We start from the raw sequence: 16,783 nt of genomic DNA, 5'->3' as shown, positions 1-16,783 counted from the left end.
CCGTGCTGTAAGTTCGTCACTCTTATTCTTGGCAAAATTAAAAATCACAAAACATCAGGTCATAATCCAACAAGTTTATTTGGAAGTACTAGCTTTCAGAGCACTGCTCCTTCATCAGGTGGTTATCACAAGTCCAACATCAGCTTCTCCACATTAATGCAAGAAATGTCAGGAATAATGTAGATGCACTTCAGCCCATTTCTAATTAACTTTGCGAAAATGGTAGTTTGCCACTGTCTTAAACCATAGCAATCCATGAGGTATAGTCATACAGGGAAATTTCAAATGTTGACCGGAAAGAAGTGGTAATTTTTCTTATCAGTAATAGAATGTAGGCACTGCTGGCTAGGCCAACACTTAATACCCATCCATAGTTATCCTAGAGAAGATGATGATGAGCTGCCTTGTTGAGCTGTTGCAGTCCATCTGCTATGGGTAGACATGCAATACCATTAAGCGGGGGAATGCCAGAACTATTTCCAAATCAGAATTAGTGAGTGGTTTGGAGTGGAACTTGTAAATGTTGTTCCCATGTAATTTCTGCTGTGGCTTTGGAAACAGTTGTCTAACGAGTCTTGGTAAATGTCTGCAGTGCATCTTGTAGACAGTTCACATTACCATTACTGAGCATCAGTGATGAAGGGACTGAATGTTTGATGATGTGGTGTTAATCAAGCAGGCTGTTTGTCCTGGATGGTGTCTAAGCTGCTTCTGTTTTGTTGGAGCTGCACTGATCCAGGCAAGTGGAGCATATTCCATCACACTCTTGACTTGCTCCTTGTAAATGGTGGACAGGCTTGGGGAGTCAGGAGATGACTTCTTCGCTGCAGGATTACTAGTCTCTGACATGCCACAGCATTTATATGCCTTATCCAGTTCAGATCCTGGTAAACCCTGGAATGTTGATAATGGGGGATTCAGTGATAGCTATGCTATTGACTGTTGAGCGGTAACAGTTCAGTTCACTCTCTTGCTGCAGATGGTCACTGCTCTTGGGTGACACAAATGTTACTGTCAGCCAACATGGATTTTGTGCAGGTCTTGCTGCAGGCAAGATCAGTCCGGATCATGTTGATATTGGGGGCAAATGGTGGTGTTTCCATGTCCCTGTTAAACTGATTCAGCTAGGTGGTAGATGATGCAGGTTCGGTTTATGCATTTGAAAGGATTTGGCACTGTAATACATCTAATAATTTGCACACATAGCTGCCACTGTTTGCCAGTTTGGAAACTGGAAGTAGTTAATGTTGTAGGTGGTTTGTCAGTCAAATAGACTGCTTTGCCTTGGAAGGTATTGAGCTTTGACAGTGTTACTAGTGATGAACTCATTCAGGCAAAGGGACTATATTCCTTTGCTACTGTCCTTTTAGGTGGTGGTCCTCTTTTGAGAAAGCAGAATTCTCAGTCTCTGAATTGTTCCGAGGAAGGGTTGTTTGACCCAGAACATTAACTCTGATTTTTCTCCACAGATGCTGCCAGACCTGCTGAGCTTTTACAGCAATTTCAGTTTTTGTGACATCTTGTTAGAGATGGTCATTGCCTAGTACTTATGCGGTTCAAATGTTACATGCTGAAAGAGAAATGTTTTAATCCTTTGATCTCTCAAAGACCAAATGAGACTTGGTTATTTTTGTCCAAATGCTTATGCATGCATGGAGGTCTACCCATCAAAGATGATGCATGACTCTTCAATGTATGTGAAACAATGGTTTTATACGATTCTTACAGATTATAGAGTTCTAGTGAAAAATTTGCACACTCTTACTTCACTTCGACAGTGTTAATTGTATCTTACATTTCGAGTTACTACACATAAGTATATTAATTAATCATAGTCAGAGTTGTAGATACCGTTATTTAATCAAGGCATAACCTTCTAAGTACACTATTTGAAATATTCAAAACTTTTTATTATCCTTTACCCCTTTCATGTGCTGTTTATCGACTCAAGCCCAAATGTAGGCGTGGACTGATCTGTTAGCAATCCCTTGTATAGAATTGATCCTTTATGCATGGCTGAAGTCAGATGTCACTATTGGCTGTGGGCTCACAGATATCTTTTGAGCCCTATCTTTACCTTGCAGGTTCTTGCACAGTGAGGACATTGATTGTCAGCCGATAGAGTCTTGCAGAAAGTCTTGGTCTTTTTTTGATGAATTGACAGTTTTTGTTGCCCTTAGCATCTGTTCCCCTGCTTTGATGTTAGTAGAGTAGACTTAATGGAATCTTTAAGATTGTCTTTGAAACGTTTCCTTTGACCTTTTGTGATCACATTCCATGCTGTAGCTCTGAAGAAGAGTATCTATTTGGTGAGTCTTACTCCATGCATTCTGACCCCATGTTCCCTTTACCTCTGATGATGTGACATTATGGAGAAAGTGAGGACTGCAGATGCTGGAGATCAGAGCTGAAAAATGTGTTGCTGGAAAAGCACAGCAGGTCAGGCAGCATCCAAGGAGCAGGAGAATCGACATTTCAGGCATAAGCTCTTCTTAGCCTGCTTGGCACACCCTCCTCATTCCTGAAGAAGGGCTTATACCCGAAACATCAATTCTCCTGCTCCTTCGATGCTGCCTGACCTGCTGCGCTTTTCCAGCAACACATTTTTCAGCTCTGATGTGACATTATCATAGTCACAATCTTTGATATGTCTGTTTTGGAGAACTTACACATTTGTTCTTGTGTCTTCACACCTGTCTCATTATTTTAATTCAGTATTAATGATGTCAAGAACATTGATATAATGCGTATAAGTAAATCAAGCTTCAGCAGTATAGAAAAGCTTGAGTTAACCACCACCCAACCGACATTGAGTTTAATGTTGGGTCTGATGGTACAATTCTCAAACTCAAGTACCTAAATTATTGTGGAGTGAGCTGGCAAATTGGATTCAAGAGCGTACTTAAATCAGCTTTAGCTTTTTAGGAGAGATGACTTCCAAGATATAAATCTGAGAGAGATTTTCCAGAACTACTACATGAATCTCTGTTGAAGGTGTTTGAGACATTTGGTGCGGGTTGGTAGAGAACTGGGTCTCCTGCCATTCAGGGTGAGCCTTGCATTCTCAAACACTTCAGTGAATTTCAAACATCTGTTGTAGTTCTGCAGATTCAGCACTAACTTGTGCATTGTTAGCTCATGATTGTTCTACCACAGCATGATAGTTCTCTTGGTTGTGGCCTTCAGCTGGTTGAGGAGCTTGCCGTCTGTGCAGTATAGAGTCATAGAATCATACAACACAGAAACCAGACACTTCTGTCCAACGCATCCAAATCTGACCAGGTTTCCTAAACTGAACTAGTCACATTTGCCCCATATCCCTATAAACCTTTTACTATTCATGTACCTGTCCAAATGTCTTTTAAATGTTGAATTTCCTCTGGCAGTTCATTCAATATGTGTACCATTCTCTGAGAGAAAAAAGTTTCCCCAAAGGTCCCTTTTTAATTTTTCCCCTCTTGTCTTAAACCCTTTTGAATTGGACTCCCATACCCTGGGGAAAAGACCTTAGCTATTCACTTTATCTGTACCTCATGATTTTATGAACTTCTATAAGGTCACCTCTCAACCTGCTGCACTCCAGGAGATAAAAGTCACACACTATCCAGCCTCCCCTAATAGCTCAAACCTTAAGTCTTGGTAGTGTCCTTGTAAACCTTTTCTGCACCTTTCCCAGTTTAATAGAATTCTTCTTATTTGTTGAATTGTATAAGGTTCTAAAGGGATTTGACTGGGTAGATATTCAGAGAATGTTTCCCATGGGGGACTCTCAATAAAAGGGTTCCAACTTAAGACTGAAATGAGGAGAATTTCTTCTGTCAGAGGATTGAGAACCTTTGGAACTCCTGGCCACAGAGAGAGCTGTGGGGGCAGAGTCCCTGTGTATCAGTAGGCAAATTAAGGGTTATGAAGAAAATTCAGGAAAGTGAACATGAATGACTGATCCTTTTGAATGGCGGGACAGGCTCAAGGGATCAAACAGCCTACGCCTGTTCCTCTTTCTTATGGTCTTAAAGTGCACCAGACCCTTGGGAAGCCTGTCAGTAGTAAGTACTGGTACAAGAAATTAAGAATAGGGTTGCAGCAGTGACACATCTCTGACTGACAATTAACGTAGAATACCATCGAATCCCTACAGTGTGGAAATAGGCCATTTGTTCCAACAAGTCCAAACCAATCCTCCAAAGAATATCCCATCCAAACTCATTCCCCTACAACCCTATATTTTCTATGACTACTGCATCTAACCTACACATCTCTAAATACTATCAACAATTTAGCATGGCCAATTCACCTTACATGCACATCTTTGGACTGTGGGAGGAAACCAAACCTGGAGGAAACATTTGCAGACACTGGGAGAATGTGCAAAGTCCACACAGACAGTCGTCCGAGGCTGGAATCGAATCTGGGCTCCTGGTGCTATGAGTCAACAATGCTAACCATTGAGCCACTGACCTTGTTTTGATGAGAAGAGGCTTGCTGCAGACACAGATTACAAGAGGTTCCTGATTTACAAACATCTGACTTACGACCACTTGTACTTACACACCAGAATGGAATCTCGTTCGTATTAATATCAATTTTAAAGATCTGACGTGAACATTTTCTTGAATTTATAAATGGCTATTTTATATTGTCCTGCATTGTGTTCCGTAAGATACAGAAGCCAAATTAGTCCATTTTGCCCACCGAATTGCTCAACCATTCAATCATGGCTGATATGTTTCTCAACTCCATTCTTTTGCCTTCTCCCCATAGCCCTTGATGCCCTATTAATCAAGACCCTGTTTTAGTATAATTCTCTCTGTCTTAAATATTCTTAAAAGACTTGGCCTACACAAATTCTGCAGCAATGAGTTCCACAGATTCACTACCCTCTGGCTGAGGAAATTCCTCCTCATCTGAAGTCCAAACAGTCGTCCCTATACTGTGGTGCTGTGTTTTCAGGTCCTTGTATCTGCTACAATTGAAAACATCATCTCCATGTTCACTCTATCCAGGTCCCTCAATATTCTGTAAATTTCAATGATATTACCCCTTATCCTACTAAACGCCATTGAGTACTGACCCAGAATCCTCAACTACTCCTCAAATGATGAGCCTTTCATTCCTAAGATCGTTCTTGTAAATCTCCTCTGGACCCTTTCCAATTTCAGCATGTCCTCCCTTAGATATGGTGTCCAAAAATTGCTCTCAATATTCCAAATATGTAACCTCAGCAGTATATCTCTGCTCTTGTATTCCAGGCCTCTTGAAATCAAAGCAAACGTTACATTTTCTTCCGAACTGCCAACCAAACCTGCATGTTAACCTTAAGAGAATCCTAAACTAAGACTGCCAAGTCCCTTTTTTGCTTCAGATTTCTGAAGCCTTTCCCCATTTAGAAAGTAGTCTATGCCTCTAGTCTTCCTATCAAAGTTCATAATTCCATCTGCCACTTCTTTGCCTACTCTCCTAGCCTGTCCTTAGCAACAGTGCCTTTGGTCCATGAATTTTTATAGCTCCAGTACTGATCGCTATGGAACCCCACTAGTCACCAGCTGCCATTCTGAACAAGACCTCTTTATCCCCACTATCTGCATTCTGCCAATAAGCAAATGCTCTCTTCATGCCAGTATTTTGCCCCTAACAGCTTGGGCTTCTGTCTTATTTAGTAGCCTCCTGTGTGGCACCTTGCCAAAGGTCTTTTGCAAATCCAAATTGATAACACCCACTGGCTATCATTTGTCTAAGTTATGTTCTTAAAGAATTCTAACAGACATTACCTTCCCTTGATAAAGCCACGCTGACTTTACCATGTACTTGCACGTATTCTGCAATAATGGATCCTTAAAAATGAACTCTCACCATTGGCTCGGCAACATTCAATGCCCATCTCAAATTGCTCTTGAAGAGCTGGTGAGCAACCTTCTTGAGTCACTGAAGTCAAACAGGTGTAAATATACCCACTTTTCTGTTGAGAAGTAAGCTCCAGGATTTTGACCCATTGACATTGAAGGAATGAGTTTGGTCAGGATAGTGGATGGCTTGGAGAGAATCTTGTAGGTGTTGTTGTTCCCATGCATCTACAACCTTTCGTCCTCATAGAGAGAGGGGGTGTGTTTGGAAGATGCTGTTGAAGGCGCCATGGTTAGTTGCTGCAGTACATCTTGTAGATTGTATGTACTTTTTCCGCGATGGGTGAGTATATGTGGAAGCTGATGGATGGGGTGCCAGTCAAGTAGGCTGCTTTGTTGTTTTTGTCTTGTTCAAAAAAATTATTTTTCAACTTACTTCCAAATTCCTTTCCAAAGTTCGGAGAAAATAATTGTTATTAGATTAGATTACTTACAGTGTGGCAACAGGCCCTTCGGCCCAACAAGTCCACACCGCCCCGCCGAAGCGAAACCCACCCATACCCCTACATCTACCCCTTACCTAACACTACGGGCAATTTAGCATGGCCAATTCACCTGACCTGCACATCTTTGGAATGTGGGAGGAAACCGGAGCACCCGGAGGAAACCCACGCAGACACGGGGAGAATGTGCAAACTCCACACAGAGAGTCGCCTGAGGCGGGAAATGAACCCGGGTCTCTGGCGCTGTGAGGCAGCAGTGTGCTGCCCATAATACACTGCAAAATTTTTTTTACTAAAAGCTCATGCTTCTTAGGAATTTTTCAATGCTTAATACTTTAAATAAAGCTAATTCCATGGGTTTGTGGATTCAAAGCAATCCAATATGAGAATATCTTTGTACGTGTTATCAAATATTGTCCTTTAAGGTCCATTCTCGTGCATCTTAAGTATTGATTTTGCAACAACGTGGCTGCTGCACAATAACTTGATTGCCATGAAGTTGTTGTTAATGCATCCTACTTTATTTTATAGCACATGGAAAAAACAGAAGACAGAGCATGCTGTTCTAGACTATCTTGCAAAATTGCAGACTTGAGTTCCACTGGCTTGCCATTTTACATCGCAGTTACCCAGGATTTTGAAGACAGCAATTTCCATAATTTAGCGTGGATCAGAACTTGAATATCAACATGTCTCCTTTACTGCCCTTGCAATATAGTCTTTTATTATGATGTGTAGATTGTTTTATATTCACAAATCACATTGAGACATTTTTGTGTGTGTGTGTACATATACATATGTGTATATACATGTATAATATATATATATATATATATATATATACATACACATACAAAAAATAGTTTTATTGTTTCACCTCTGCTGTTTTATAGCCGGTAGTTACAGCTGCTGCTGTAACTTCAGCTGCAGTTTTGTGCAGTACTGGAAACAAAATGCTTATTTATTGGGAATCATTGCTGCTAAATGACTACTGTCCATTAACCACATCATGGTGGTATAGCGGAAAATGTGAGTGGCTTATAGCATGTGAATGCATCTGTTTCTTATAACTATTTCCAGCATTTTGCAGATTTTACTGTTACATTTAATTCCAAATGCTCTTGAATATTTAAATATCTGCAGAGCTTCACTTTTAAAAAATTGATTGTGTTGAGGAATCTTGCACCCTCTGAGCTCATACAATAGAATATTTAAATTTTGTTTTGAAATTTTGTGACCAGCAGGGAAACTGATTAGTGTTTTAAAAAATGTTTAAAGAAATCATCATCAAATATGTCATTTCATGACTAAATATTAGCAAATTCTTTGCACCTATTTTTCCATGTCACTTTATGAAGACATGGGAATTCAGAGGGTTTAATTTTGTATCTGATCTCTGCTGTTATTTCTGCATCATTTTATAATGACTTCACTACAAAACTTATGTATCTCAATGAGTGTCATAAGTAGGCTTTTGTTAACAGTATTTGTATGTATGTTTGCCTTTACAAATAATGGTTTTAGTGGATCTACATTTTAGGATTACTGTTAATATATAATTGTTAAGAAATCAGATTTGTAGCAAATGCAAATAATCATTGATGACATTTTTCCTGGACTTTTTACTGTAAACTTATTCAGGGTCCTATCATTTTCATAAATTTACATAGTTTGTTATTTAACAGTATTAAGGATATTTTGTATGTTTAATTTTATTTGTGAACTGTGATGATGGCATGTTGAAAAATTGTTTACTTGTATTTTGTGTTGCTTGTGACTTGATTTTAATTGGAATTTTGTAAGAAGGAAAAGGAAGCAGATTCATTGGTAACATTGTACATTGGACCACTACTGCTCATAAAATGATTCCAGGCAGAGATGTGTATATCTAACTAAAACTGCTGTGCTATTTCTGACTGACAGTACTATTTTTGGAAAGTATAAATATTACAGTGCATTCCTTGTTTTAACCGATCATAGTTTTTTGTGTCCTATTATGTAACCACTCAATTTCTGAAACTAAAGCATTGCTGCAGTCATTGACAAAGATTGGTTAAAACTCATTTTAAGCTTGCTGACTCCCACAGTCAAGTTGACTACATTGCTTCCTACCCTAATTCCTTTAAGAAGTCTCCTGCATTTTACTACGCTCACCTTCTCAATCACACACCGCTTCCCATGCCAGTACTATCAATGCGTCTTCCATTTAAATTCAGTCCACTCTGGGTGAAAAGCTCCTCAGTCATGGCTGTTCTGAAGGGCATGGATAGGGTAAATAGATGAGATCTTTTTCCTGGGATGGTTGGGGGAGGGCGGGGGGGAGTCCAGAGCTAGAGGGGCGAAGGTTTAGGGTGAGAGAGGGAAGATATAAAAGATACCTAAGGGGCAACTTCTTCACGCAGAGGGTGATGTGTGTATGGAATGAGCTGCCAGAGGAAGTGGTGGAAGCTGGCACAATTGCAACATTTAAAAGGCATTTGGATGGGTAATCAAATAGGAAGGGTTTGGAGGAATATGGGCCCTCCATTTAATTTGGGATATCGTCAACATGGTCGAGTTGGACCGAAGGGTCTGTTTCTGTGCTGTACATCTCTGACCTTGACTCCTTTCTCTGCGAGTTATGATCAAATTCCACTTATCCTATAATTTTATCCTTGCTCTCAATATAGTCTACCCTACATGAGGGAAATCAAACATGAGATGATGCACTTGGGCAGAGCCTGGATCTGGATCTGGTGTTGTGCAACGAACCAAATTTGATCAGGGACCTCAAAGTAAAGGAGCCATTAGGAGGTAATGACCATAATATTTTAATGTGTAATTTGAGAGGGAGAAGGGAGAATCAGAAGTGTCAGTATTGCAGTTGAACAAAGGGAACTATGGAGCTCTGAGGGAGGAGCTGGCCAAAGTTCAATGGTTCAGTACTCTAGCAGGGATGGCAGTGGAACAACAATGGCAGGTATTTTTGGGTATTATGCAGAAGGTGCAGGATCACTTCGTTCCAAGGAGGAAGAAAGATCCTAAGGGGAGGCAGTGGCAGCCGTGGCTGACGAGAGAAGTTAAGGACTGTATAAAGATAAAAGAGAGGAAGTATGACATAGCAAAGATGAGTGGGAAGCCAGAGGATTGGGAAACATTTAAAAAACAACAGAGGATAACTAAAAAGGCAATAGATAGAGAAAAAATGAGGTACGAAGGCAAACTGGCCAAAAATATAAAGGAGAATAGTAAAAGATTTTTAGGTAGTGGGAAAAAAAATTAAGACTAAAATTGGGCCCTTGAAGACACAAACGGGTGAACTTATTATGGGGAGCAAGGAAATGGCAGAAGAGTTGAATATGTACTTTGGATCTGTCTTCACTGGGGATGATACAAGCAATCTCCCAGATGTAATAGTGGCTGAAGGACCTAGGGTAATGGATGAACTGAAGGGAATTTGTATTAAGCAGGAAATGGTGTTGGATAGACTGTTAGGTCTGAAGGCTGATATGTCCCCGGGACCTGATGGTCTGTATCCCAGGGTACTTAAGGAGGTGGCTCTAGAAATCATGGACACGTTGGTATCATTTTTCAATATGGATTCAGGATCAGTTCCTGCGGACTGGAGATTGGCTAATGATGTCCCATGTTTCAAGAAGGGAGGGAGAGAGAAAACAGGGAATTATAGACCGGTTAGCCTGACATCAGTGGTGGGAAAGATGCTGAAGTCACTTATAAAAGATGAAATTATGACTCAATTGGATAGCAGTAACAGGATAGGTCAGAGTCAGCATGGATTTACAAAGAGGAAATAGTGCTTGACTAATCTTCTAGAATTTTTTGAGGACATAACAATGAAGATTGACAAGGGAGACCCAGTGGATGTACTGTACCTGGACTTTCAGAAAGTCTTGGATAAAGTCCCACATCGGAGATTAGTGAGCAAAATTAGGGCACATAGTATAGGGGGCAAAATACTGACTTGGATTGAAAATTGGCTGGCTGACAGGAAGCAAAGAGTAGTGATAAATGTGTCCCATTTGGAATGGCAGGCAGTGACCCAGTGGGGTACCACAAGGTTCAGTGCTGGGACTGCAGCTGTTTACAATCTACATTAATGATATAGATGAAGGTATTAAAAGTAATGGTAGCAAGTTTGCTGATGACACAAAGTTGGGTGGCAGGGTGAAATGTGAGGAGGATGTTAGGAGTATACAGGCTAGGTGAGTGGACGGATGCATGGCAGATGCAGTTTAATGTGGATAAATGTGTGGTTATCCACTTTGGCAAGAAGAGGAAGGCAGATTACTATCTAAATGGAGTCAGGTTAGGTAAAGGCAGAGTACAATGAGATCTTGGGTTCTTATGCATCAGTCAATGAAAGCAAGAATGCAGGTACAACAGGAAGTGAAGAAAGCTAATGGCATGCTGGCTATCACAACGAGAGGAATTTAGTATAGGAGCAAAGAGGTCCTTCTGCAGCTGTACAGGGCCCTAGTGAGACCGCAGCTGGAGTATTGTGTGCAGTCAATTTGAGGAAAGACATTCTGCTATTGAGGGAGTGCAGCGTAGGTTCACGAGGTCGATTCCCAGAATGGCGGGACCATCATATGTTGAAAGATTGGAGCACGTGGGCTTGTATATACTTGAATTTAGAAGGATGAGAGGGGATCTGATTGAGACACATAAGATTATTAAAGGATTGGACACTCTGGAGACAGGAAGCATGTTTCTGCTGGTGGACGAGTCCAGAACCAGAGGACACAGTTTAAAAATAAGAACAGAGTTGAGGAGAAACTTCTTCACCCACAGAGTGGTGGATATGTGGAATGCTGTACCCCAGAAGGCAGTGGAGGCCAAGTCTCTGGATGCTTTCAAGAAAGAGATGGATAGAGCTCTTCAAGATAGTGGAATCAAGGGTTATGGGGATAAGGCAGGAAAAGATACTGATTGTGGATGATTAGCCATGATCATAATGAATGGTGATGCAGACTTGAAGAGTCGAATGGCCTACTCATGCAACTATTGTCTATTGACAAACAATGCAAAGTATATATGATGATTAGTAGGACTCTGGAAATCAGAGGGACCTAGATGTGCAAGTATACCAGCACTTTAAGGTGTAAGGACTGGTGGATAAAATGATTAAGAAGGCATGTAGTATGCTTGCCTTTATTAGTCAAGACACAGAATTTAAAAGCAGGGAGCTTATGCTGCAAGTGTGAGACATGGCTAGACCACAGTTAGAGTATTGTGCAGAGTTCTGGAATCCACATTATAAGAGACATGTAATAGCACTGGAGAAAGTGCAGAAGAGATTTACCAGGTTGTTGCCTGGGTTGGAGAATTTGTTATGAAGAGAGATTGGATAGACTGTGATTGTTTTCTTTAGAGCTGAGAAGATTGACTTGGGAACATGATTGTGATGTATAAAATTGAGGGTCATAGATAGGGTCAACAGAGAAAACCTTCCCCTTGATGGAGGCATCCAAGGGCATGGATTTAAGAGAAGTGGTGGAAAGATTAGAGAAGATGTGAGAAAAATCTTGTACATCCAGAAGGTGGTTCAATCTGGAACTCATTGCCTGAAAGAATAGTAGAGGCAGAAGCACTCGTAACATTTACGAAGTATTTAGAAGTTCACTTATGATGCCAAAGCAAAGAAGGCTATGGGCCAGTGTTGGAAAATGAGATTAAAATAGTTGTTCTTGACCAGTGTAAATGCAATGGGCCTATTTCTGTGATGTAGATCTCTAACTCTTATGACCATTTTCTAGAGTATCTGATTACCCGAAATTTTAATTGCCCCACTTTTGCACTGAACTTGGCAGCCTACATTGTTCCAGTGAAGCATAACATAAGCTTGAGGATCATTAGCTCATTTGTCAATTGAATGCAGCTTGCCAGAGTCAACATTGAATTAGATCATAACCACCCTGCCGCCCCCAAATCTTTCAAAAGCTTTGGATTTGTTACTGGTCCATTTATTTACATCTCCACAAGTTGCATCTTCTGTTTCTTTCTCATTAGTGTACCATCACCTTTTTGCCTTGCAACATACTTTGGCATTTGGGCTTGCCTTCTACCAGACTATCACAGACATTCCCTTTTATTTAGGTAAAAACAATGACTGCAGATGCTGAAAACCAAATACTGGATTAGTGGTGCTGGAAGAGCACAGCAGTTCAGGCAGCATCCAACGAGCAGCGAAATCCCCTACCCAGGTCAGCTGTGCCTCCCCCTCCTCACTTTCCTTGCCTGTGCACTTGCTTCATCATTCCTTTAACATGATTGTATTCGTTTCACTTCTAGCGATATGACCTAAAACATTAATTCTATTTTTTTTTCTCTCTTTACGGGTGAATGGAGGAGAATTTGTGTGTTTCTTTCACTAGAGTAGATATTTAAGAATAATTTTAAGAAAATCCAAAATCAGCTTGAAAATTGTAGATTCCTATTGCGATGGAGTCATTTTGCCATTCCCCTCTTTTTCCTGCAGATTATTCAAGACTTCCAGGACCCATACCTTCCTTTTTAATGAAAAGAATGTTGCAAACTTTTTACCCTTATTTCTAACCATTAATGCATAAACATTAGTGAAAAAGGATTGTAAGATCTTAGCGGGAAGAAAATCTGCCTAAGTTTTCATTTTCTTTAAATTAAAACTTCATTCATACTACCTCTTCTCTCCTCTTCCCCTTCCTCAACCTGCAACCAAAAAAAATCCTCCCTTGTCACATGTTGATTTTTCTTCAACCACTTGAAACTTTTCAGGTTGAGATTATGACCTTTTGTTTTAGGACTCCATAACATCTTGCCAGTGTGGAACAACTCATTGCTTTGTGTAGAGTAATAAAACAAATTGACAAAGATATTTTTGTTTATAAGTGCATAGGTTATAAAAGCAAGGAAATAATATCATACTTGTATAGACACCAGTCTGGTGTCAACAGGAGTGATGTGCCTGGTTGTGAGTTCTACATTTGGAGAAGGCTATGAAGTTATTGGAGTGTGTGTACAAAAAAAAATTACAAGAATAATTTCAAGGATGGAAGTTTTGAATTACACAAATTGGAGAAGCTGTGACTATTTTAATTGGAGAACAGAGTGTTGACAGGAGACTTGATAAAGGTGCTCAAAATGAGTGGCCTGAGCAGAATAGATAGGAAAAAAAAACTTCCCATAGATAGAAGGACCAAGAACAAGATTTAAGATAATTAGCAAAAGATACAATGACAAGATGAGGAGAAACCTCTGCCCACAGTAAGTGGTTAATATCTGGATTGTACCACCTCAGAATGGTGGAGGCCAATTCAGTCAAGACGTTCAAGAGGAATTGGTTATTCTCGAGTCATAGAGATGTACAGCATGGAAACAGACCCTTCAGAAAAGAAAAGATGTTCAGGGATACTGTGAGAAAGTGGATGTAGTGTACTTGATAAATTGTTTTTACAGATAGCACAGAAATTATTGTAAAACAGCTTGCTCCTGTGCTGGAACAGTTCTAAGATTCTGGAATTGCTGTTTGTTAATAAGCCAATGTTCGCAATGCTTCGGTAACTGAGGGATTTTTTTTATAGTCTGATAGCATTTGTCCAGTTTGCATGGGAACCTTCCTACTATTTAAGTACAATGACATATTTTGTAACATCTACAAACTGAAGAAACCTAAAACTTAAATGAATAGAGTGCAGTAAGTCAAATAAATTGAACAAATTGTTAAAAGAATTAATTTGTAATGAAGGCAGATAGTTTAATTGTACAACAGTTTTGATTATTTACCAAGAGTTAATTCACCAATACACTATGACCATTAATTTTCAACAGAAAAACTTGGAGATATTTCTGTAATACCTTTTTCTATTTTTTCTTGTCATTTTGAAATCTATGCTACGTATCGTAAGTTTACATTTTTGAGTGGATGCTTTAAATGGGAAAGTTGTCTATTTAGCGACTTGAGAATTTTTATTTATTTTTACAGTGTGTCTTTGAAAATAATTAATTTGCAAGTTATGTTGATGGTACAGGACAAATTATACACTTCTTTCAAGGTACTGGCACAGAGGAAAGGGTCTTTGGCATGCTGCAAGATTCTCTAATTCTACTACAAAACCTTTCTAAACTGCTAATTTTCTTCTATTTTCTTCTATCACTTGTAGCTTAATGCATCTTTTCAGTTTTAGTTCTCCCATTATTGTTGCCTGTGGAAATTTTAAAATCAAAACCTGTCAAATCCTTCATGATTCCAATAGCTGAAGAACTGAAACACGGGATGGAATCTTGTTGTCCTAGATTAAAGGAGGTTCATGGGTGAACATATTCAAGTGGCAGTCAATCAGATTCTTGCTGGCTGGATAAAGTCTTAATGTTGCGTCTTATTAAAAGCACAATTCACAGAAACTAAGTGGTTATTCCCAAATAATTTTTACTCCACAGCGAATTACTTCCTTCAGATATCCAACCACATACAACCTGGTGGCATTTACTACTTGGACTTCAGTGTAAATACTTGCTGCTCTATCCTTATGGAATTACAGCTTTAAATATGGCTTGCATTGAATTACAATTGAAGGGGGCGAGGGTGGCTGTGCTGGAAAGGCAGGCTAGAGTGAAAGCAGCAAAAAGGCATACTCAAAATGGAAATTTTGAATAACTGATCCCATTAGTGATCAATCAAGTAGACAGAGAATCATGGTCAACTGGGTTCCAATCCCAAATAGTCAGTAATGCTTCTAAGCACATGATATCATATTCTAACCAGATTCCTTGAAGTTAGAGGCACAATATATTGTGGATTAATTCATAACTCTAACATCACAAGATGATTACCATGGAAGAGTGGAGATGAATGGAATCCATAAGTAACTCATTGGCACAGCATAACCGTATCAAGGACTGGAAGCTCTAGGCAGGAATGGGAATAGGTTGGCAGTTTGTTGGGGTTGGTCCTGCCAAGACAAAATTACAATAATTCTGCTGCCTCCCTGAAGGAAAGCTGATTACTATTACTGGGAATGTGCACTAACAGGCTTTAAGTATCATAGCCAAAATCTCCATACACCTGAACATTTAGTCATAAGGCACTCTTCTCTGGGTCCACGCAAAATGTCCCTTTTTATAGTCCACATCCGGTTAGGCATGAGGCCAGGGGAGCAATGTTACTCAGTGAAGGACCTAACTGGGGCAGCTTGGATTAGGTTTGGATGGCAAACCTCAAAGAGAATGATGAATATTTTTATTTTTCTATTTGTGGGATATGGGTTTTGCTGACTAGGCCAGCCCTTATTCTCCATCTGTAGTTGTCTTTAAGGTGGTGACCTATGTTCTTGAACTACTTCATTTGGTGCTGGTAGACCCACAGTCCCATTAGGGAGATAGTTCCAGATATTTGACCCAGTGATACTGAAGGAATGGTGATAGAGTTCAAAGTCAGGATGGTGAGTGGTTTAGAGGGGAAATTGCAGGTGATGGTATTCTTGTCCTTCTAGCTGGTAGTGGTGATAGGTTTGGAAGTTGGTGTCGAAGAAGCTGTGGTTAAATTTTGCAGGGCATCTAAAAGATGCTACACAATGTTGAATGTTGATCTTAGTGGGAGTGAATGTTTGTAGTCCCAATCAAGTGGGCTGCTTTGACTTGGATGGTGTCAAGCTTCTTGAGTGTCATTGGGGCTCCAGTTATCCAGGCAAATGGAGACTCTTTTATCACATTCCTGACTTGTGCCTTTCAGATAGCAACCTCTAGAATTGATGCTGGGAGATTAAGTGATGGTGATCCCATTGAATTTCTAGAAGTGATAATTAGGTTCTCTTTTATTGGAGATGGTCATTGCTTTTCACCTGTATGGTGCGGCTGTTCTTTGCCATTTGTTGGCCCAAACCTGGAATCATCAAGATCTTACTACAGTTGAACATGGACTACTTCAGTATCTGAGGAATGACAAATGGTTCTGAACATTGTGCAGTCAGAGAACATTCCCACTTCTGAGTTTATGGTGGAGGGAAGGTCAATGGAGCAGCTGAAGATGGTTGGGGCTAGGACACCACCCTGAGGAACTTAAGGGGCTCTAGTGCAGTGGTAGTATCCCTAAATCTGAGCTGGGGGCCCAGGTTTAAGTCCCACCTACTCCAGAGATGTGTAATAACATCTCTGAATAGGTTGATTTAAAAAGTATCAACTCAGGAATTTCTGGAGCTGTGATGACTGACCTCCAACAATAACCCACAGCTTCCAACCTCATAGTCCAGGTCCCCCGTACTGCCCGGTTCTACCTCCTTCCCAAGATCCACAAGCCTGACCACCCTGGCCAACCCATTGTCTCAGTATGCTCCTGCCCCACTGAACTCATCTCTACCTACCTCGACACTGTCCTATCCCCCCTAGTCCAGGAACTCCCCACATACGTTCGAGACACCACCCATGCCCTCCACCTCCTCCAAGACTTCCATTTCCCCAGCCCCCAAC

The 16,783-nt window shown here is 40.3% G+C and overlaps 1 protein-coding gene across 5 annotated transcripts in view; it reads left to right on the top strand.

The window, feature by feature from the left end:
• The window catches only part of cdk17 (cyclin dependent kinase 17), a 224,285-nt gene extending 215,967 nt beyond the window's left edge, over window positions 1–8,318 (top strand). For all 5 annotated transcript variants that reach the window (XM_072562405.1, XM_072562402.1, XM_072562406.1 and 2 more), the window contains one exon: window positions 6,875–8,318. In XM_072562405.1, coding sequence (XP_072418506.1) covers window positions 6,875–6,912 — 38 coding nt within the window. In that variant the 3' untranslated portion in view covers window positions 6,913–8,318. The remainder of the gene's footprint in view (window positions 1–6,874) is intronic.
• The last annotated feature ends 8,465 nt before the right edge of the window (window positions 8,319–16,783 follow it).

Source organism: Chiloscyllium punctatum, chromosome 44 (assembly GCF_047496795.1).
Source record: "Chiloscyllium punctatum isolate Juve2018m chromosome 44, sChiPun1.3, whole genome shotgun sequence".
Classification (NCBI taxonomy): Eukaryota; Metazoa; Chordata; class Chondrichthyes; order Orectolobiformes; family Hemiscylliidae; genus Chiloscyllium; species Chiloscyllium punctatum.
The sequence above is the reverse complement of the archived record's forward strand: the minus strand, read 5'-3'. Positions and strand labels throughout refer to the sequence as shown.